Raw genomic sequence first — 21,597 nt, 5'->3', positions numbered from 1 at the left:
CCTGGCGCTGCTTTACTTCAGGACCCAAAACAAGTTCTCTAAATTTCCAATAATGGCTATGCTGTGAATGCCCTCCTGTCTCAACCCACCAACCACACCAAGAACCGATGATGTGAGAGCATGTGATATCTTTCGAAGGACGAGCCTGTGACGCCAACATGTACCATATCTCACGCTCGTGGTTATTACAGATTGAAGTATCTCTTAATGGCAACGGTTCCTCCAGTATCAAGCTGGATTTCATCCACCGAGAGACCAGGACCAGTCTGATTCTCATTTAAGCACCACTCCGGACATGAAATAATTTTAGTCATCAAGAGGGTTGGTGAAAAAAAGTGATATGATTGCGTTGGGTAAGTATCAACTCCAAAGACTGGAAGCTGGTAACCTTAGACTGATGGCAGTTGTCAATTGTAGTCAGCAAGCAGTCATGCAAGCTTTGAAGCATGGTGGCATCGAGCTGAAAGGGAGGTTTACGACCATCTGTACGGTGAAAAGACACAGAAGCACCAAGGTCAAATAATCCCCAATCACGGCTTCGCTATCACACCAACTCTCCTCGTAGGTTGCGAAACGATTGAGGCCTTTCTTTCACCAACCCACTCGATGACTGTGAAATTATAATAGCCAATGATCATCATGCGTATCCCATGTCAGAAGCTGTCCCAGTATTTGTGACCAGCCCGTAGGCTTGGGACTCGACTGAGGGTATGTCCTCGGACCGAACCGGAACCTGTCAATGATCCAGCGAGACAGCGTCCGCTTCTCCGGGGAACGGCGAGAGAATGGGTCGTGAAGAGCGCGGCGGCGGTCTCTCGTGCGATGGAGAATTTGCAAGTATTGATCAGAAACCAGCGTGGGTTTGAAAAAGTATATGGAATATTTGTAATTAGATAATTTGATCTTCGAAAAGTTAGGAGAGGAGGCATAGGTGCAGATCAATCTGCCATAACACAATAAAAAAGGGGTATTGGTTCGACGCTTCTCGCAGTTCCTGCGCAGTCGTCCGTATCGCTGAATTCGCATTTTCCCCCGCGCAATGCCTTGGGTTTAGTTTAGATCACCAATCGTTGCTCTTGCTGCCCTTGTTGGACCCTTCAAACAATGAGAAATTCGGTTCGCTCATGACCTCCAACAAGCTGTCGCTGGTCGTCAGCCGCCTTAAGGGCACCCGGTCCGGCGTCAGGGTGCCGACAGAATCCTTCTGTCTTGAGTTCGCCATGGAGCTTTCTGGAAAGTCGTCGATGTGGATTGTGGCGATGTCTTGCGAGACGATCTTGACGTTGCCCGACGCCCTAGTTGACCCTCTCCTCGTCGACATATTGGTGACATAAAGTAGTTCGGGGAAGAGGCGTCTGGCCAGCGAGCGGGCTGCCGGCATACACGCGACGATCATGCCCACGCACAGCTCGATGTGTGACCACAGCGCGAGGCCAAAGAAGTCATCTGGAGAAATCCCGTCAGTCAAACACGTCATTCATGGGCAAGTTGAGGTTCGTGCTTACAAGTCGGGTTCCATGATTTGTTAAACACGGACACGCTTCTCAAGCGTATTGCGCTGACAATCGTGATACTTATATCTTTGTTAGACCCAAGCCCCAATAGCTTGTAGAAATAAGGGGAATTGGACTCACAAGATACCAACGCCAAACATCATCATGATGCCTGCTTTTTGCCTCTTCTGCAGGTTGAGCTTGTAAATCTGCGTTGCCGGAAGGACCAACATCCAAACGTCGATGGCGATGTTCAAGACGGCATGTGAGAGCGTCATGGCCGACAGGTTAATGCAGTATCCGGGATGCTTGCCGTCCCACCCGTGCCAGAAGTAGCTCAGAGGCTTACACTGGTTAAGGTTGACGACGATGAAGGTGACGCAGACGGCGATATTGAAGATATGCGTACCCCAGAGGACCTGGCGGAACGTCTCCGTGATGGCGCCAAAGATGCGCAGGTAGAGAAACAGGATCGAGGCTTTGATGACGGCGAGCGTCACGAAGTACAAAATCTCGAAGGCGAAGAACCCCTGTTGATGCTTGGTCAGCGATGTCGACCGCACCATCGGGTGCTGTGAAGTTTTTTCTTACTTTGATGAATGCCGTGATTTGGTCCACGGTGAGCGTCCATATGTCTTTCCCGAACCCAAAACGTCTCCCTAACACAGTCGCAATCAAGAATGCAATCATCATAATCTGTTTGTATGTTGTCAGCTATGCATACAGCCAATCTTTATCCGAAGATCACCAAATGGACGTACATATGCAAACACAATCGTCCAGTCATCCCATCCCCATGTCGAGAGCCCCATCCATTTCGTAGTCAGTCGTCCGACGAAGAAGAGTGTGACGACGCCGAAGAGGAAAATGGGAACCCAGGAGATCGTGGCGCTTTCGTCGTGGTAGTTGAATCCGCAGTCCTGCCAGGTTCGGTTCTTCGTGACTATCAACGGCGCTGTCAGTCCTTGCCACCACCTCAAAGGCGACCGAAGGGTGAGTATCCTACGCAACGCTTGTTCCACACTACATTGAACTCGGACGCAGTGAATCACAGCCATGTTGTAATTCATGTCTTCGCAAAGACACGTTGAATTGGAGAATTGGCATGGCGTGTAGTCGAGGGGCTCGAATAGACATGGTAGCTAAACGATGGCCGTTCGTGTCAGCCTACATGTTCGAACACGGGGTGATAGCAAGAGCAGAAGGATTTAGACTCACAGCACAGTCCGGGACATCGTCGTAGAGGCCGCACACCAGCGTCAGGCAGGATAAGAAGGAAAGGGCCCAGAGATAGGGCTTCATTGTGAATGAGTTCGCTGGGCGGGGATCGATAGCTGGCAATGATCAAACCATGACGGAATGTAAGGGGGGCTCGAAGGAGTGGGAAAGGAGGGAGAGAGGGAAACTACATGCAAGTGCGAGAGCCAGGGAAGGGGTAAGGAATTAAAGGCATGGAAAAGACCTTTCTCGGATCGACCGTCGCCGACGGGGGCGATGTCGTGTAAGCCACCGCCGAAGAGGGCAAAGTGGCTTGCCGCGTGCGGTTGAGCCGGCTCAGACCACTGGAGCTGTAATCATCAGATCCGATCCATGGCTCATGAACACACGGAAAAGCCCTCTCAGAGCTCTTCGCACGGGTTGGCCCCCGCCTAGTCTTCCAATCGCTCTTTTCACGGAACCCACGTTGTTCTTCCATGTCTGCATCCCTGGCTTGCCTGGGTGAAGCCTGGGTAAAGTATGTGACCAAGACAAGACCGTCCAGGACCAGAGGGCTCGCCCCGGATGGCGCCAGGCCACAGTCTCTCGGGGTGAAGCCGACTCGCGCGGGGTCTACTTCGGCCATGGATTCTGCAGTGCTTGGCCATGTATGTATTAACGCTTCCCGAGCCCAAGTGGCTGTCGTGCTGTATGGCTGAAACTCCCTTAGCCGGCGAAGGGGATCGGTGATGGAGCTCGCAGAATCCATTTTGGGAGTCGGTCGAGCCATCGAAATCGGCCAAGCAAAAACCATAAGATCTCCGAGTGGCTCAGAAGGCGCTTTTTTGTGGACAGCAGAGTGATTCGGCTCCTATGGCCGCATGCGTCATAAGCATGCCTCGAGCTTCCCGAATCCCACGCTAGACTTGCACCTTGTTATGCATCTAATGCACCTAGGGGTACAGCCGAGACGCAGCCCTGGACTGTGAGTCTAGTCTCGGCCAAGGCGTTAGTGGCGTCAGTAACTCGCCCTAGGAATTCTGCTAACGATCATCTTTGAGATTGTGAAGTGAAAGGAATGCGTTGGGGTTGAGAAACCCCCGCGTTGCGAACGTGGAATTTTGTATAAACTAACCATCACTGGGCCAGTCCTTCGTTTCTCGTCATCTTCGCCCTGGATCTTTGCCCGGTGACGACTGTGATATTACTTGGCGAAAAGGCGGCGTCCACGAGATGCCTAGAAGTGCCGTTGAACCAGAACCTCGGGATTCTGGGGTTTTCCTTCGCCTCCAAGTTGGCGACATGCTCAAAGAATGCATGGTAGCGGTGCCTTCGACAGTAGGACATAGACAGCCAGCCTTACTCGGCTCACAGCATCTCTTCACAACAAGTTTCTTTCCTTCGTGACAGTGTAAACACAAGTCTCGTTCCCAAGCCCAAGAGGTCAAACCCAGTGACAAACGGCATGAAGTCATGTTTCTCGCTTCGTTGCCGAAGAAAGTATGCTGCTTTCTCGAGACCTGTCAGGCTGCCGTGTCACCACGTCGCCAAGTATTCTTCGACCGCCAAGACCATGGTTTTGTCGCCCGGATATGGAAGAAACATGCCTGGGTACATGCAAATCCTCGACAGACCAGCCCTCATGTCTCATCTCGGACGAGCGACCGAGCCAATCGCAACGCACCTTGTCTACTTTTCCCGGTACCCCTCCCGAAGCCGGCCGAAAACGTGTAGTGAGTCTTGGCGAATTCCGTTCAACATGATCCCACCAACAACGATGGCCCATTATTACTGGAGATGGCTGGGGGGCAGATTCGGCGAGCATTGGTTCTAGGTACCTGAATGTGCCGAGGTAAGTCCAGGATGTCATCTAAGTCAAATTGGAGATAGTAAGGTGTGGTTCGGTATTTTGAACTGAGGCTGGGCGCCTGTCATCGGAAACGCCCTACTTAATTTACCAGTAACGAAGATGGTGTATGTTTCCGGTGGTCTAGACTATATGTATTGATCATGCAATCGGACTTACGCCCCAAATTCCGTGTGATGTTATCGACCGTTTGCCCAGAAACCGCGTCTCCCGTGCCACGAGTCCGGCGGGTAATCAACTGCCGGGCCTCTGTATTGCTTCTCAACTATTCTTTATGTTTCACGTCGGAAATCTTTGTATTTGTCTGTTCTTCTCTACAGAAGACACATGATGTGGCATCGACATGCAACACGTCCAGTCTCAGGACTGCGTATCTCTCACATTGAAACGATGGAAAAGAGTAACATTCAGAGAAATGTTGAGCACAATTGCTTCTGTTCGACTTAATCTACAGCAGGATCACACTAAAACTCACTCTAGACCACACCGTTTGAGGCCTCGTATTCGTGGTTCAGTTGGGTTTGTATCCGGCTCCAGTAGAGCACTCTATGATTAAGCACTGTCTGTGACCGAATGCAAGATGAATATTTCTGAACCAATCAACGTATACGTATGTCCCTTCGATCAATGTCGATGTGGCGATGCTTTCCTGATCCGGAGAAAGTGTGGGTGGTTCCTTTGACAGCCTCGCGCGCTTGGCCTACGACGTCGAGCCTTAAACCTAGGCTCCAGTCAAGCAGCATCGTCTAGATGGAAAGCGGCCAACCGGTAGGTCTGGGCTAAAGATACTTTGCTGCTTCCATGGTTCTCTATGGCTCATGACGAGAACAGTATGCTGTTTCTTATTAGATGCTCGTTCGCCCTCGAAAGTTGCTCACGGTTGGTGTTGGCCACCAGCAGTCTCATGACATGCCATGGTCTAGGCCCTTCTACTCTTCGTGAGTTCGAATCCTTTGATTCTGTTTTGAGACTACACCAGGCTATCATTAAGGTCGAAAAGCCACTTAGCCCATGGAAGGGGAGCTGCACATGATCCGGCAATCACCAATAAATTTCTTCGGTCGTTTTGCAGCGAGAAGCGAGCCGTTGACGCTGGCATGGTAAATGTCTGCACTAGAGGTAACGGTTACCAAGAAGAATGTGTTGGATGAGGAGAGCTGTTTGCCAAAGACGTTGTCTTAGGGTCTGCCCGAACCCAGGATCATGATTCTCCATGTAATCAACCAGTTTCTGAAGGAAGGGCACCGGCACGACGGTAGAGTCTCGAAGAGCATCCTCTCGTCTTTTACTCCGCGGCCCCAAGCAGAAGAAGATTCCAGAGAAGTGGGTTGTCACCGAGGTTGTAGAACTCGAAGAGCCTACCAAGCCCAATCAACAATGCCAACGTATCACGGTCTGCTCTGGAAGCGACGCGCAAGGCGATGCAATCCGCCGATGCGTGTTTCTCACCGGCGTCGCAGTGACAAGCCAAGTATTATTTGTAGAACCAAAGCGAGCCGTGCCGATTCGGCGTAGAACATGGACGTCCATCGGTCCACTCGCGTTCTTGATGAGGTAACTATTCAATAAGCCTTTGGATCTCGTCCGCTTCGAGGGTTGTCCCCCGAATCTTGAGGCTCCTCGACACCAAATCCGACGAACGACAGATTTCTTCCAGTCGAGGCCGTGGCTCTTGAAGATCTCTTATGCGGGAGAAGTTGACCGACAACCTCCCGCTGGGTCATCGCGCCGCCAGTCAAGTCCATGGCGGAAGACCAGTAGCCAATGCCGGCAGAGACGACAGTTCCGTGGTCAAAGATGTGACATGATCGATGAGGAGGTCATCTCTCATGCCAAGCGTAACGGCATGTCCAAGGGGTCGCCGAGTACCTGTCTGCAATGTCTGAAAACGGCAAAATATATGGCCTTGGGGCATCTCAGGTTCCTCTTAGTGAAATGATCGAAGAACGAATACCAAAAATTCAAGAATCTCCTCGAATCATTCCACAAATTCCTCATAGACGGGCGAGAAAAAGCCGGAAAGCAGCTCCCCTGAAGCCTCTTAGTCCCCAGGTCTCCCACGACCCATTTCTGCAATCCAGGAGCATTCTATCGGGGAGACGAAACAAGACACGGGCAGAGTCGAGCCGCTACTGGAAGGTCCAGGCGCGACTTATATTATACCGAGTCGATTTTCTTATGGATTCCTGCCCTCGAGTAGTCCAAGTTATCGCCCTCGTTGGCTAACAACAATCTAGCACCACGTTCGTGATTCCATGGAAGGCGAATTTCGCGTGAACAACCGTGGATTCTGTCTGTCACTGTAGTAATCCAGAGTCCGCCGCCGTTGACAAAGGGGGTACAATCGACATGGGCATTGCCGTAATACTGCATCGTCCTCTCTGCCTCACTCGCCCGCTCGTAGTCTTCAGGCTCTTGGACAATGCACAGAAGGTCCACCCAGAGATACTGAATGCCGAGGATTCGTGAGACGCGGCCAGCATCGCTGATAGTTTGGCAAAACCGAAGTAGAGAAACCGACCATTATGTGGCTAATTGTTGCGATGGAACGATGGCTACGAGAGTAGTGTGACTGGACAGTTTTTCACTATAATAAATTTCAAAGGTGCTGGCTGTATCTGAAGGGAAAGGTTCGAGAACTTGTTCATGACAATTTCAGTCGCAAAATCGTTATTCACTTACAGCTATCAATACACATCAAGACAACATCAACACTTTACAATCCCAACAAGCCACCACCCTTTCCTCCTCCGCCTCCAAGAAGACCTCCTCCACCGCCTCCTTCTTTCTCATCGCCACCACCTCCTCCAAGGACTCCACCACCTCCTCCAAGGACTCCACCAAGAAGACCTCCGCCGTTGTCTTTTCCTCCTCCTCCAACGCCGCCGAGTACACCTCCAAGAAGGCCTCCGACTCTGTCATAAAGTTAGCCATACGGGTTCTTCCGATACGAGGGGACGTTTGCACGTTCGTGGAACATGTAAAGAAGATATGCTTACCCGTCGCCGACACCTCCGACAACATCACCGACGCCGCCGAGGACATCTCCCTTGCCGAGTTTGCCAACGCCCTTGCCTAGGCCGCCGGTGATACCAGTGACAGCATCGCCCGCGCCCTTGCCGACGCCGCCGACGATGCCTCCGACGGGTCCACCAACCGTGTCACCAACACCTCCAAGAGTGCCGCCAACAGTGTCGCCCTACACAGTTCATTAGTCGACCATTGCCAGTGTGTAGCCTCAAAGGGGCACTTACCAATCCCTTTCCGACACCTCCGACGGTGTTACCGACTCCAGCAGTGGCCCCACCGACGGTGCCCATAACGTCACCTCTTCCGAGCGCACCAGTGGTGTCACCGAGAGTCTTCCCAAGACCTCCAGTAGCGGCCCCAAGCGTGTTGCCGACGCCGCTGGTAGCTCCGCCGACAGTCTTTCCGAGCCCGTCCGTAGCGCCACTGACACCCTTGCCGAGCGGGCCACCGACGGTGTCACCGACTTGCTTACCGACACCTCCGGTAACACCACCGACGATCTTGCCCAAGTCGTTGACGGTGCCGCCGGCGGACTTGCCGACTCCATCAACAACTCCACCAGCAGTCTTGCCAACACCACCAACAGTCCTCCCGGCCCCGCTAACAACGCCTCCGGCGGTCCGGGTGACGCCTCCAACGGTCTTGCCGACGGTGTCGGTAACCTGGCCAACGGGTCCTCCAATCTGGCCCGACTTCTTCGTGGCGCGTTTGGCTTCGAGCTCGTGCGTGGGTAACAAGGCGCTCGGGTGGTAGTTCTTCTCCTTGGGACCCGCGTTCTTGGCAGCGGCAGCCTTCGCACGCTTCGCTTCAAGTTCCGCAGTCGGCACCAGGGCGCCGGGGGCGTAGACCTTCTCTTTCTTGGGGGCCGGGGCAGAAGCCGTCTTCGCAGGGGTGGGGTTGGCGGCCGGTACGCTTCTCAGAACCGGAGCCGGGATCACCGCGGGCTTGACCGGCTGCTTCGTAGGGGCCGGTGCCGATTTGGGGGCACTGGCTGAAGTTCTAGGTACGGATGCGGATTGTGTTGATGGCTTGGCTGCTGATGCCGTCTTCTTCGCCGTGGTCTCGGCCTTAGACGGTGCAGCCTCCGCCTTGGCTGCCGCGGCCTTTCTTGCTTGGATCCTCTTGACGATGTCCGAGCCAGTTGTCTCAGAATATTGTGGGTTCTTCTTCTCCTGAAGTCTCTTGATAATGTCGGCACCGCTGCTGCCGCTCGTCGCCTTCTGCGCAGTGTGTGATGCGGACTTAACGGGCTTGGAAGCTTGCGAAGCTGTCTTGTGTGCACTGGATGTGGTAGGCTTGGCCTTCGACGAGGCCGTCTTCGAGGCAGACGTAGGTGTCTTGGTAGCGGAAGCGGCCGGCTTGGATGTTGACGAAGAGACCTTCTTCGTTACTGGCGTCGTCTTCTCTTTCGCGGCGGCTGAGGCCGATTCCTTCTTCGGGGTGGCATGTGCCTTACGTTCGTCGACCTTGGCTGGCGTCGCCGCCTTCTTGGTAGCGGATGACTTGTGTGGGGTTGAGGCTGGAGCAGACTGTGTTAGTCGCTGATGCACGCACGCTTCTAGGCTCGCTCCTGATGCAGGGCAGAACCACGACACAACAGATGATATCTTACCTTCCAAAGGAGCACTGTGGTGCTTTACTGATGATGACATGTTGACAATTGTACTGAGACTTTGTGTTCTTTCAAATTTAGTTTACAATGTACAACTGTGATGGGATCAAAAAGTTCGCAAAGTTGAATATCAAAATAGGCGACTGGCTCAGGTGTGGCTTGTACTCTTGCGCTATATACACATTATACCTCCCGCACACCAACAAACTCCGTAGCAGCTGGCGGCGATGACGTCGATCAGAGAATCGATGAGGAGGTGGTGTGAGGGCTGACGTGCGTCCTCGGTCTGTGACGTCGAGTCTGGGGTTGTCCCGGGGTCTGATAGGTTTAGACCGAAAGATGGGTTATGCGAGACACCAATCGACCCCAGAAACACCCGCCACACTTTGGGAGCCCGCATGCACGGCCGACGCACGATGATAGGGGGCGCCGGAGGGTGTTGCCCTTTCTTCTTCTATTCTTCTGCCCATCTATTGCCGGCTGCTGCTCTCCCTCGCGAAGCCACTAGTCTGTCTTCTCCGCCGCCCATGATGTCTGTTATGACATACCATGGCGGGGTTTCCTGTTCTCAACGATGTTGATCCCGGGGACGTCCTATGAGACCACGGAATTAACCCAATCAAGGGTCTCGAAGGGCCCAAAGTTCGGTTGGTCTGGACTGCGAAACAACACTCCGGGGAGTGAGCCCGGGGCACGGTTCTCGAACTGTCTCGCAGTGACGCCGACCGACAGCCGTTGGGACGTAACGCGAGGAGTGTCCGAGGGAGAGAAAGGGATGGAGGGAGGGGGGAGGTTTCGTTCTTCGTCCGATCGATCCTACGCCCCTCTTTCTGGTTGTAGCCTAGCCTCCGGGTGCTAGACTGGGATGTCATCGCGAGTCGATACCCACAGACGACATCTGGCTCGACATCGTCACCGACGCGTCGGGATTGTGGAGAAGAGGAGGCGGCTGGCTGCTCAGTTGCGGAGCACAAGTCTTTTATTAAAGCGGAACGGTATGTCTGCGCGTCTCGGTTGAGCTCGGGGAATGATGTGGTTCGCCTCAGCCTGCATTGTACTCTGTCATTACCTTTCAAATCCGTTGGCTGCAGCCAGCCAAGAACCCGTCTCGCACCGTTGAGATCCTGGCAGTTTCGGTGGCGATAATTGGCAAAGGGATGAACGGCGCCAACCGCCACCTGCTGTAGTAAATAAGAGGGACTTGAACTCTTTAAATGGATCGTCCTTGGCGGTTGATTGGTTCATTAATTTCGTTCATGATTACCTGTCTGTTATGTCAAGACAACCGAGGCCGTTTCGGCACGTGTGCCTGTCTTCCATCCCAACATATTGGACTGACATTTCATTTCTGGCCGCTTTTTATTCTTCGGTCTTGTGCATTATGAATCTAGTTGATCTCGTAGAGATGGTCTGTTCGACTAGGGAAGTTATAGCATGTGTCACCTGATCAAAGACCTCTTGCCTCTCGGTTTCGCTTGGCCCAGCTGAGGCAACCTCATCAACACTCATACAAATGATTATCAAATAGAATGTTTTGCAGTTGCTACGCAGACTAGGATTCAAACCACGCCAAGCTGGTTCACGTTGTTTCAGGTCACAACTGCAGGTAACTGAGATCATCAAGTATTGCTTTTGTCTGCAATTCTATCCTTTTCTTCCGAGTCAAGGCAGATTCTGCCCCATTTCCTTTACCTTCTCAAGTTCAACTGCATAGGACTGTGTAAGACAAGAGTCCTGTTGTTGGAGTTTCAATAAACATCACTTAAGTAGGCATTGACAGCAATCTGATTCAGCCACAAGCTGTGTGTTGAATGCCAAAGTCTGTTATCAAAAGCTTTAGCTATGTAGTTAGAGGCGAAACCATGGACACAGAAGTCAGTCAAGGGCTGGGTTGAGCTTGCGCTATGAGTCTAGAAGCACTTGTGTATCATTTAACTATACAACTTCCATCATGTTTTCTTTCTTTGATTGTCCAAGAAGTGGACTTGAAGAGTGAAAGAAAGTTTCATGCTTGATACATGTGTTAAGATGAAGGAGAATATTCCAGACCAACGCCGGGTTCACTCGAATCCCCTGGCATCTAAGCAAACTCGCCCACGGGTTATTATTCTAACCAATATTTAAGTCCAGAGGTCCATTCACACAAACCTCTCAGCTTCTGTGCTGCCTTAATAACTGCAATAGCAGGAAATCATTCAACCATGCCCACTCTGACGCTCACGATCCGCCCCGATTTCCCACTACCTCCACGGCCTCGGCGGCGCGGCATTTTTTTCATGCAACTTCCCCGCGAGGTGCGCGACCAAATCTACGAATACTCTCTCGTCGAACCAAAAAGGCACGGCATTTCTCACGAATCCGGCTGCTATTACAAATCCACACAATCCCTCCTGTGGGAGGCTCCTGCGTTCCTGCTGAAGAACGTCATGATATGCGAGAATCCCTATCGTCTTGTCACCGAGCCGGCTTGTGACTGTGCCAAACGGAAATGCGTCAACCTTCTCCTCGTCAACCGCCAAATCCACGCCGAAGCGGCTCTTGTCTTTTGGTCGCGGAACACGTTTTGCTTCTTGAGCGCCTTCGAGGTCATCGTGGCCCTCAGGCACAACCTGCGCCACCAGTACCGCAATCTTGTGACGGAAATCTGCGTCATGAGCCCCGCCGACAACGGCGCGCCTCTTCACGTCTGGCTGGACAGGCCGGGTCCAGAAGATGCTTGTCCAACGGACTGGCCGCTCTTTTGGCACACAATCTCCAATTGTGCCGGCTTGAGAAAGCTTCAGATCTCGCCGAGGATGATTTGGGCAAACGCAGAGAGATTCGCTCGCATGGCAAGAAAGCGCCGCATGCTGGAGTTCGAGCTTGTCACCCTCCTTCCACTCTACAATAGAAGCCTAGAGCCAGTAGAGTACCCTTCCTGTGAATGCTCAATGATGCACTATTGCACCATATACGTCGAGCTAAGTCACGGTATGTATTCTCTCAAAGGCCAGGAGTTGGTTCCGGATTCCGACGAATTGGGCGCCGATGTCAAAGACTGGATGGATACTGCCTCCGAGTGTTTCAATGAAGCCAACGAGGTCAATCTTCACATCCGGCGTGAATATTTGGATGAAGAACACTACAGACGTCCTGCTTCCCTGCATGCATCTAGCGAAGACGACGAGCCCTGGTTCTACTTCTTTACCCTTTCACGTGGTGGACTGATCAGTCAAGAAAAGTCCGAAATTTCGTGGACCTCACAAACGGGGAACGTTTGCCACGTTCGACTCTACGGCTTACCGCCTTCAAGCAGACAGGCAAGCCAGGCCACGAAAGAGAGGTTTGTCCGCGAAAAGGAGCAGCGGGCGCTGAAAGGCATGACCGACGCCGAAGCCGAGAGCAAGAAGGAATCTCTTCAGCTGAAGAAGGAAAAGAGGAAGGAGCTTGAAGAGAAAATACAGGCCATCAGCGAACTGAATAGGCGTCAGCCTGATCCAAATGTCGGCTGGGTGGATCCCGAGGTAGCGAAGAGGCAGATGAAGAAGTCTGCAGAAAAGGAGGTGAGAAAGTCACAAAAGGAGAACGAAGAGATGAGGCGCATGGAAAGGAAGAGGGTTCAGGGTTGAGGTCACAACACTGTACTACATCTCAATCAGAGAGAAACTTGTTTTTTGGGGGGGTGTTTTGTTCACGATGGAGGCGTTCTGAAGTTGATGTTTGGGAACGAGAGAGAATATATCAACAGTGCCGCAGTTGCTGAGCATCTCTTCACATCAGTCCATGAAGTGGTTAGTCAGCCTTATGTGACCCAAAATGATATAAGCGCAAACGCGGTGAGTGAGTCTTTTCGCTGCATTTGAGACATAAATCATGATATAATTGAAGTTTAACACAGCCTAAGGAATAGTTACCTGACAAGAACTGCCGCGGAAGTACAACATGATTACCACAACGGGCATAGCCCTGACGCAGTAGGATTTCGTATTAGCCTAAACCCGTTCACAGCACGTGGCCATGAATCAGAGGGTTGAAGTAAGCCAACTTCTTCTACGCGGTTTTCCCCATCCAACTTGCCTTCCCACACTACGCCGGCGTTGCATCCCTACAACCTCGCTGAAAGACCAACCATTCTACGAATAGTACCCTCCCTACTCATGGCGCATATAATCCGGACATGTGCAGCGGCATTGCTGAGAGCTATTGAGCTGCAAACTTCCGACACGCGCTTACGGGTCGTCAACCTTCTCGCCCGCTCCGGAGCCGTGTCGCCAGTGTGGTCAGCAAATACATCAGATGCCGCCCCGGACCAGCAGCCTCTACTCAGGCAACGGAACCTCTCCCACGTGGGCGACTCCGGTTCTGAAGATTTCGTCTTGTCCGACGGGCGCAAACTCGGTGTCGCATACTACGGCGCAATGAACGGCCACCACGCGGTGTTTTACTTGCATGGCTACCCCGGCTGTCGACTTTCCGGCGGCGCATTCTTCGACGCGCCTGGCGTGAGGTTGGGCGCCAGGATCATCGCCGTGGAAAGACCCGGCATCGGCAACAGCTCTCCTCAGCCCCGCCGCAGGATGCTGGATCACACGAACGACATACGCGAACTGGCGGAGCACCTGAACCTCCAATCCTACGGCGTCATCGGCGTGTCGGGCGGCGGCCCGTACGCACTGGCGTGCGCCTATTCCCTCCCAGAAGAAAACTTGAAAGGTGTCTCTGTCATTGGCGGAATGGGCCCGATCGATGTCGGCACCAAGGGCATGAACTGGGGCAACTGGCTCACTTTCAAGGGGCTGTTGTATTTCCCGTCTTTAATCCGCTGGCTGCAGACCAAGGTGATGGCTGTGTTGAACAGCGTGTCTAACGAGAAGATGGTCGAGCTAGTTCGCGACGGACTTTCAAAGAAGTCGTACAGCTGGGCCAATCCGGATCTACCAACTCTGAGAGATCCTGAGATTCTTACCATGATGCTCGATTCCTATCGGGAGCATTACAAGCAGGGAGTGGACGGGCATATGGAGGATGGCCGGGTTTTGACGAGCGACTGGGGGTTTCGTCTCGAGGACATGCGCTCCTCTATACCAATTCAGCTGTGGTATAGCAAGAAGGACACGAATGTCCCATTCCGGATGGGCGAGGCAATCGCCTCGCGTCTCAGCTCTCCTCCGGACTTCTACGTCAAGGAAGATGAAACACACCTGAACCTTGTACTCAAGTACTGTGCCGACGCTCTAGAGCGGCTGCTTGAGAAGCTGTGAGACTCTGTGGGTTGATTGGTATCTTATTCATGTTCTAAAACTCCCTCCATTTATTGTTAGGTAGGCGGCGCTGGAGTAGCCGAAACCGAGCTCCGGATCTGGCCCGGCCCTATATCCACTTCTACGGAACCAACGCCGGATGCCGTCCGCCCTGAGAACAATTCATTACTTGTGACAGCTAGGACCGCAACAGCTCGGGAGAGAATTTTCAAGGATCAAAGTGAATACACTGGGAAACTTTGGGTACTTTCTAACAGAAATCCGTTGATCTGTCCATGGCACGCGTGCACATTTGCTTGACTGTCGAGGCTCAACTCGTTTAGTGGATGTAGGCCACTGCCAAGTCGAACGCCTTCTTCACCGAGAAACAGATTGTAGTGCATGAACACAGCTGGTATAAGCCAAAAATAAGGTCTCTTCGACCTCTGCAGCAAGGTACATCGCTGGAACCAACACGTTGGAATGGGCAGGTCATAAGCTCGACGCCTGGGTCGTGCAGGCGGAAGCGATGAGGGCTCGCAGGAAGACCCTGAAAATGGCCGACGCTTCACTTGCCGGGATACCACCGAACATGAAGAGCGAGTCAAAATGGGCTGACTGCCAAGACGAGCAAAATGCTTTCCGCCGATTGGCATTCACGATTCAGGCGTACGGGCTTTATGTTGCATACCTATCTCACACTCCGATTCTGTAAGAGTAAACCCATAAGAAGCCTGGAAATGTTCGAATGAAATCAGACTGTTGACGTTCAGATGTTTAGGCAGACACGGCTCCCACCCACTCACTGTGAGAATTGGACTTGCAACGCAAAGTGATAAAATCTGATACCCTTGAACCGATCACAAACAGGGGCCAACCAGCCTTCTGGTGCTGCCATGGTTGCGTTTCACCCCAGAGCAAGTTGAGCCGACGGCCCCGGCGCAAAGCGCTCCAACCCTACGGAGCCATTGGTCGCATAGCCGGCCGTCGTCCACCAGAGTTGTCGCCGTGGAGGTAAGGGGTCGGTACAGGGATTACAACCACTGTTTGATTCGAACACCGGAAGAACTTGCGTTTGAGAGTCTAAGTTTAGCCTACGACACCTTTCATCTGAGACTCGCATGAGGGGACGGAGAACCCTCTCCCCCTCTTCCCCCCTCCCCCAAAATGTGAGGTCAGCCGAAATTCAGGGCTGGAGGATGACGGCTTCAGAAATGACGGACAACACTTGCTTTTGTGCTTGAGAAAAGAGACTAGCGTTTGAGGACCGATGCAGGTATTCGGGACGATGGGACGAACTTTTGACTTGGGCAATTAACTCAGCGACCTCCCAGCAAGACTCTTTCACCTTATTTCTAGTTTCACTCCATAGTCATGTCAATTAAATCGATTTCTGGCCGCTAGGTCTCTTCACTGTGACCTCATCAAATGACTTCCCCAAAATTTTGACGTAGCTGTGTTCTTCGGCATAAACCAAACATCCGGAATCGTCAAGAAGAGACGAGTTGCCACACCGCCAAGCACAGCTGACGCCGGACCTCGAGCAAAACTGGCATGACGAGCCGCCAGCGGCATGCATTACTACCGGTCGACTTACTGCACTAGTCCGTACGATGAGGCTCTTGAGGGGGGGGGAACAAGATGCCCCTTGGCGAGCTTGGCAGCACGGATGGTGGGAGGGAGGAGAGGCCATCCATCCTTGTGGTCTTATGTGGGTTTCATGATGCCGCTGTGCTTGGCATGCTATTCCCCCAGAGAGGCCAGCCACTTCCGGGGCCGTGTAAGATACGCCATAAGACCAGACTCAACCACACACGCGCCCGCGCGCTCTTTTTAACATATAACCTCGTAGAACTCCAGCGCCGCATCCGTGGTTGGGAGGGGTTGCACACTTCGTCCGTTTACTTTCTTAGCTACTTAGCCAACTAATATCTACCCTCTCGCGGCTAGTCCGCCACCCACACGAGCCAACTGTGTTGGTCTCCTTCTGTTCTTACTATCATTCATCTCCCAACATGAAGTTCTCCACGCTTGCGCTGTTCTCTTCTCAGCTTCTGCTGGCCACCTCGCTGCCCCTCTCCGGCCACTCGACTACAGGCATAGTCCCTCGAAACGACGGCGCTTCTCATAGTGCGGCGGAGGACGTAAGCATCACGAAACGGATACCCGCTGAAGGCACCCCGGCGAGCCCAGAACCTGCCGCCAGTGAAGGTGCCGCCGGTGAAGCCAAAGAAGAAGCCGGAGGGGAGGGCGCGGCGAAGGAGCAAGAGATTGAGGGACAGTTCACCGTGCCCGTACGGTTGGGAGGGGCAAATGTCAAACAGGACGTCCTATTCCCCCCCGGAGTAAGCAGCGCCGCCGTCACTGAACGAGAGTGGCATATCTAACATCAATTTTTTCTTTTTCTGCACAGAAAAACGGCCGCTTCGAAGTCGAGTTCCAGAACGCCGTCGGCCGGACCCTCACCGTGACGGAGAACAGGAATCCTGCGGCCCCTCCGCCAGGCTTCACGGCCGTCGAGCCCGTCTCCTACAAGATCAACTTGGCCGAAGGCGCACAAGGCGTGACTCTATCAAAAGTCGACTACATCATCAACCCAGGCAGTGAGTTTTTATGCAGTCCCGAGCCCTTCGCTTCTTCGGAAATTAGACCGCTGACGTAGCAGTAGACGCGTTGGATATCAGCAAGGGACAGATAGGCCGCCTCTTCCCCGAACTCAATGCCTTCATCATCGACCCGGCCCTCGGCGAGCTCGAGTTCGAGGCTGAAGAGAACGAGCTAACGCTGACGGTGGCCAACATGAACGGCGAGTTTGCCGTCTTTCTGCCACAGGCTGCGGGTGCTGGGAATGCCACTACGCCGCCCAGATAACGCTGAATCACCCGCCGTGCGATGTTAGTGGTCCCCAGGCAGAGAGCGGCGCAGGCGGCGAGGTTGCCTTCGAGTAACATCTTCCAGGTGGTTTGACTCAGGAGGCTGGCTCTGTCGTGTGCGGATGGATGCTGTCGAGTTATACCGGAGAATATGGATCAGAAATGCTTATGACATAGTCCAGAATCGGCCAATTTTAAGAAATAATGATTTGCTTCTGATTCTGGGCCAACTTGGCGCCCATTTCACGGCACATAAGCCCGTGAAATTGTATTTCTCCCACGTTCCCATGGACACAGACACGGTCACCACCGGCGGGACCTGTTATTGCTGAATTTGTCGCCGGTGATGAGCTCGCCATCGTCCTCACGATGCCGTCGTCTCGGGATGAACGGCCACTTTGAATCTTGCAAGGTCCCTGTGTCTCGTCGCCAACCTCTCCCTTCCTGGACCAAGACCTGCAAGGGTAGTGATACCTCCTTGATGACTACAACTGTGTCCAGCAGCGTGGAGATCTCTGGCAAGTTGTGACTCAAGCGTGGTATAGGATACAGACCGACCTTCCGTCCAGCGGGTTTTCCTGACAAGCGTGTTGCATACCGCGTCAGGTTCAACTCCTGTATCCCCATGCGTCAGACATGCTGCGTATTTCCCCCGTCAGAAAGTGTTCTCCGGCGTCCTCAACTTAGCAATCTGCGCCTTAAGGAAGTCGGCACGGCAGAGAGCCCAGTGGTTTTGACAGCATACCACGCCACGTCCATTTCGTCCAGGGCCGCTGCCAAATCTAGCCGCTCGCCAAGACGGCAACGCGATCCATAACGACGCAGATCAATTTGAACGATGGGTCGAAGGCGAAGTATGCCGAGCATCGTCTCGGCGATGCATGTTGCCCTGTACCGTTGAATAGTACCGGTGAGAGGCGCGCCAAGGTGGCAGGGTAGTTGGATAATGGATATATACGGATCAATGGATAAGTAGAAACCTTATCCGTCTATTAGATATCTACCGGCGGATGACTACTCCTGTGGCGCGCTCGTGAGGCTTCTCAATCACTCAATGTGGCCAGTGTTCCCCTCCCCCAAGCGATGCCGGCATGTGTCTAGACCGTCCCGTCTGCAGGACGGCTTTCATTTAAGGTCTGGGGAACCTTGACCGAGGACCCCATAAAGCAGTTCGTGTTTACGTAACAGTCGGCCTAACTGAACCTCTTATTGAGTTTCTGTTACTAATGTTCAAAAAACCTTGACCACCCGCCCTTGTCTTTGAAAAGAAGAGAAAAGCTCGAGTTAAGACTCAATTCCTCTGGCTACCTCCTACTCAAGAAGAAAGGGTAGAAAGAAGATCCACCTGGATGACGGTCCTGTGATCAACATGTATTTCCAGCACTTTTATTCTGTCCTTTACCACCACTTCACATCATCGTAAACAGGTTTCCGGCCTGATCCAGAGAGGTGGGCAACTAATACCTCCAATAACTGCCGTGCCATTATAAACCCAAAAACACAATAGCGTGTGGCGTCCCCGGGGCTTGTCCTCTTTCACGCAGCACAGTCGACCGGAAATCCTTGCCAGCGGGTTCATCCCGTTTTCTCGAACCGGGATGGAAAGTTCCACTTCTATTGACTACATACGTAATAATCATTGGGGACACGAAATTTTCTTTCCGGATGACTGGCCACCACCGCCGCCTGGTACGGATTCGACCTTGGGAGAGAGAGGGTCGAGGTGGTGGATTTCTCTTGTTTTCTATCCCTGGAGGATCTAATTCCACTTCATCGACTGACTCTTCTGATGACCGGACTCCCCCCAGGGTCCCTGAAGCCCAAAGGTCCGAACTCGGGGCCGCTGGGGCGATTTAGGTTTCCCTTCAAAAGGGTCACCATCCCGAGGTCCTCGACCAACCTGCTCACGACCACCTTGCTCAACCTCACGCCACACAGCAGACAACCAAACCCCCCGCCTGAACTACTGTTCCGAATCCCTCGAACAAATTGCGGTTGTGGATCCGAGAACCTTTGTGTGACAATGTGGGACTAGTCGACGAGAACTATAATGATCCCCAACACAACTATTCCCCCCGCGGCGGAGCCCGCCGACGACCAGATCGCCGCGACCGCGAACCAGAAGAAGAACAGCAAGACCGGCAGAAACGGCAACGGCAACGGCAACGGCAGCGGTCATGGCTCGAGTAGACTGTTCGCCCAGGACGACGACGACGCCACCAGCGAGAAGCTGGTCGGCGAGATGACCGAGTTCGAGAAGCGCAAGATCATGGCTGGAAACGCCAAGTTCCACCGCCTCGGCTGGAAGCGTCTCGTGGTCGTCCTGATCGTCCAGGCCGTCGCCCTGGGCTCGCTGTCCATCCCCGGCGCCTTCGCCACCCTCGGCATGGTCGCCGGCGTCATCTGCTCCATCGGCATCGGCCTCATCGCCATCTACACGTCCTACATCGTCGGCAAGGTCAAGGTCAAGTTCCCGCACGTGGAACACTACCCCGCCGCGGGAGGGCTCATGTTTGGCCGCATCGGGTCCGAGGTCGTCGGTGTCATGCTGGTGTTGATGCTGGTGCTTCTCACCGCCTCGCACTGCTTGACGGGCACCATTGCCTTCCAGGTCATCACGGAGAGCCACATCTGCAGCGTCGTCTGGGGCGTCGTTTCCGCCGTGATCCTCATCCTGCTGGCGATCCCGCCCAGTTTTGCCGAGATGGCCATCCTGGGCTACATCGATTTTGCCTCCATCATCCTCGCCATTGGAATCACCATGATTGCGACGGGAGTCACCAACTCCGCGAGCGAGACCCCGGCTCAATGGTCGGCGTGGCCGAAGGAGGACATCAGTTTCTCCAGTGCCTTCCTGGCCATTTGCAACATCTTCTTTGCCTACAGCTTCTCGATATCGCAGTTCTCCTTCATGGACGAGATGCACACGCCGACCGACTACATGAAGTCCATCTGGTCCCTGGGAATTCTCGAAATCATCATCTACACGCTCACCGGAGCGCTCATCTACTCCTTTGTCGGCCCGGACGTGCAGTCCCCGGCCATCTTATCCACTTCGTCAACCGTTGCCAAGGTGGCGTTTGGCGTCGCGCTCCCTGTCATCTTCATCAGCGGTTCAATCTGCACGACGGTTGCGGCACGATATATCCACGGAAGGGTGTACAAGGACAGCATTACACGCTACATCAACACCAAGGAGGGTTGGATAACATGGCTGGCCCTGATCACTGTGTTTACCTGGATCGGATTTGTCGTCGCGGAAGCCATTCCCTTCTTCAGCGAGTTAATCGGCATGGTCTCGAGCCTGCTCAATTCCGGCTTCACGCTGTATATCCCAGCCATGATGTGGTTCATTCTCATCAAGGAGGGCAAGTGGTACAGCAAGAAGAACATCTTCTGGAGTATCTTGAACGGCTTGATTTTCATCATGGGACTGATCGTCTTGGTTGGTGGCACGTACTCATGCATCAAGAGCATTGTAAGTTGCATCATATTGTTTAGAAGGAACTCGCACCGACTAACATCCTCCAGATTGATCAGTACAGTGCCGGAACTATAAAGAACGCATTCTCATGTGCTCTGCTGATCTAAGAGACTTGCAATTCTTTTGGGCCAAGACAAGACGGAGCGTCAATGACTTGTGGCACAGTCCTTTCTTGTGGCGGTATTCTGAGATTTGACTGAAGCAAAAAGCTGCGATTATGTCAGTGAAGTGTGTGCCACGGCTGTGTTGCAAATAACACAGACAAGCCATAGGACGATTCAGAGAGGAAGCTAAAAGATGGCGGCAGAGCAAATAGATAAAAGACTACATATGTAAAACCATGGTGGTGTTTAATGGATGAACCTGAGTGGAGATTGACTTCATAGCTGCTGTACACTGGGCGGTAATCTACATGTCGACAGTTGAGGCTATGGAGCTCAACTGTGACGCGTGAAATGTTCTACCGAGATAGCAGTATTCGAATAGCAATCCGGTCAACTACAGCGCGCAAATTTACGCGCTTAACCATGTGAGATTTGTTCGGCTTCTGCTATCTTGAATCGAGGTTGGTTGCATCCAGTTATAGCCATCTAGCCCCAGACTCAAATATCCCACCGTTTACCCACAGTTGGTGGGTGGACTTTGTAACCAAGTTCTCCAAACCCATGGATGCTAGGGTTGTTGCTATTCCTAAACTCGACTCACTTGCTCTGCAAGGTCCTCCCTGGAGCCAGGAGGATTACCTGCCTTGTCTTCTTTTGAGACCAAGCTGAGATACATAAGAAGACGATCGGTAATCCCATGAACCCGAACGATTTGCTA

General features: G+C 53.0%; 6 protein-coding genes across 6 annotated transcripts; 4 read left to right on the top strand and 2 right to left on the bottom strand.

The window, feature by feature from the left end:
• Positions 1-860: 860 nt before the first annotated feature.
• On the bottom strand, positions 861-2,977 carry CDEST_04431 (Putative extracellular membrane protein, CFEM). The gene is made up of 6 exons (XM_062920590.1): positions 2,712-2,977; positions 2,255-2,635; positions 2,085-2,189; positions 1,635-2,023; positions 1,506-1,573; positions 861-1,446 (listed from the first exon to the last, which is right to left on the bottom strand). The coding sequence occupies exons 1-6, from the start codon at positions 2,793-2,795 to the stop codon at positions 1,061-1,063; spliced, it is 1,413 nt and encodes a 470-aa protein (XP_062776641.1). The 5' UTR covers positions 2,796-2,977; the 3' UTR covers positions 861-1,060.
• A 4,237-nt stretch (positions 2,978-7,214) lies between these two features.
• Positions 7,215-9,328, bottom strand: CDEST_04430 (uncharacterized protein). Its single transcript, XM_062920589.1, has 4 exons — positions 9,200-9,328; positions 7,812-9,106; positions 7,557-7,756; positions 7,215-7,472 (listed from the first exon to the last, which is right to left on the bottom strand). Exons 1-4 carry the CDS (start codon positions 9,237-9,239, stop codon positions 7,274-7,276), a joined length of 1,734 nt encoding a protein of 577 aa, XP_062776640.1. The 5' UTR covers positions 9,240-9,328; the 3' UTR covers positions 7,215-7,273.
• A 2,072-nt stretch (positions 9,329-11,400) lies between these two features.
• Positions 11,401-12,807, top strand: CDEST_04429 (uncharacterized protein; the record flags this gene model as incomplete). Its single annotated transcript, XM_062920588.1, has 1 exon — positions 11,401-12,807. The coding sequence occupies one exon, from the start codon at positions 11,401-11,403 to the stop codon at positions 12,805-12,807; it is 1,407 nt and encodes a 468-aa protein (XP_062776639.1).
• Positions 12,808-13,268: 461 nt separating this feature from the next.
• CDEST_04428 (Putative alpha/beta hydrolase-1) lies at positions 13,269-14,670 on the top strand. Its single transcript, XM_062920587.1, has one exon. The coding sequence runs from the start codon at positions 13,336-13,338 to the stop codon at positions 14,437-14,439; it is 1,104 nt and encodes a 367-aa protein (XP_062776638.1). The 5' UTR covers positions 13,269-13,335; the 3' UTR covers positions 14,440-14,670.
• Positions 14,671-16,321: 1,651 nt separating this feature from the next.
• On the top strand, positions 16,322-17,522 carry CDEST_04427 (uncharacterized protein). Its single transcript, XM_062920586.1, has 3 exons — positions 16,322-16,763; positions 16,832-17,021; positions 17,084-17,522. The coding sequence occupies exons 1-3, from the start codon at positions 16,434-16,436 to the stop codon at positions 17,287-17,289; spliced, it is 726 nt and encodes a 241-aa protein (XP_062776637.1). The 5' UTR covers positions 16,322-16,433; the 3' UTR covers positions 17,290-17,522.
• A 762-nt stretch (positions 17,523-18,284) lies between these two features.
• Positions 18,285-21,597, top strand: CDEST_04426 (Putative amino acid transporter, transmembrane domain-containing protein). The gene is made up of 2 exons (XM_062920585.1): positions 18,285-20,769; positions 20,823-21,597. The coding sequence occupies exons 1-2, from the start codon at positions 19,342-19,344 to the stop codon at positions 20,880-20,882; spliced, it is 1,488 nt and encodes a 495-aa protein (XP_062776636.1). The 5' UTR covers positions 18,285-19,341; the 3' UTR covers positions 20,883-21,597.

The sequence above is a fragment of the Colletotrichum destructivum genome, chromosome 3 (assembly GCF_034447905.1).
Source record: "Colletotrichum destructivum chromosome 3, complete sequence".
NCBI lineage: Eukaryota > Fungi > Ascomycota > Sordariomycetes > Glomerellales > Glomerellaceae > Colletotrichum > Colletotrichum destructivum.
The sequence above is the reverse complement of the archived record's forward strand: the minus strand, read 5'-3'. Positions and strand labels throughout refer to the sequence as shown.

Coding starts and splice junctions, on each gene's coding strand:
- CDEST_04431 (XM_062920590.1), bottom strand. CDS start 2,795: ATGAAGCCCTATCTCTGGGCCCTTTCCTTCTTATCCTGCCTGACGCTG. Junction 2,636..2,711: donor ACGATGTCCCGGACTGTGCT/GTGAGTCTAAAT, acceptor GCCATCGTTTAG/CTACCATGTCTATTCGAGCC. Junction 2,024..2,084: donor AAATCACGGCATTCATCAAA/GTAAGAAAAAAC, acceptor AAGCATCAACAG/GGGTTCTTCGCCTTCGAGAT.
- CDEST_04430 (XM_062920589.1), bottom strand. CDS start 9,239: ATGTCATCATCAGTAAAGCACCACAGTGCTCCTTTGGAAG. Junction 9,107..9,199: donor CCACAGTGCTCCTTTGGAAG/GTAAGATATCAT, acceptor AGTCTGCTCCAG/CCTCAACCCCACACAAGTCA. Junction 7,473..7,556: donor GTCGGAGGTGTCGGCGACGG/GTAAGCATATCT, acceptor ACTTTATGACAG/AGTCGGAGGCCTTCTTGGAG.
- CDEST_04428 (XM_062920587.1), top strand. CDS start 13,336: ATGGCGCATATAATCCGGACATGTGCAGCGGCATTGCTGAGAGCTATT.
- CDEST_04427 (XM_062920586.1), top strand. CDS start 16,434: ATGAAGTTCTCCACGCTTGCGCTGTTCTCTTCTCAGCTTCTGCTGGCC. Junction 16,764..16,831: donor ACGTCCTATTCCCCCCCGGA/GTAAGCAGCGCC, acceptor TTTTCTGCACAG/AAAAACGGCCGCTTCGAAGT. Junction 17,022..17,083: donor CTACATCATCAACCCAGGCA/GTGAGTTTTTAT, acceptor CTGACGTAGCAG/TAGACGCGTTGGATATCAGC.
- CDEST_04426 (XM_062920585.1), top strand. CDS start 19,342: ATGATCCCCAACACAACTATTCCCCCCGCGGCGGAGCCCGCCGACGAC. Junction 20,770..20,822: donor ACTCATGCATCAAGAGCATT/GTAAGTTGCATC, acceptor AACATCCTCCAG/ATTGATCAGTACAGTGCCGG.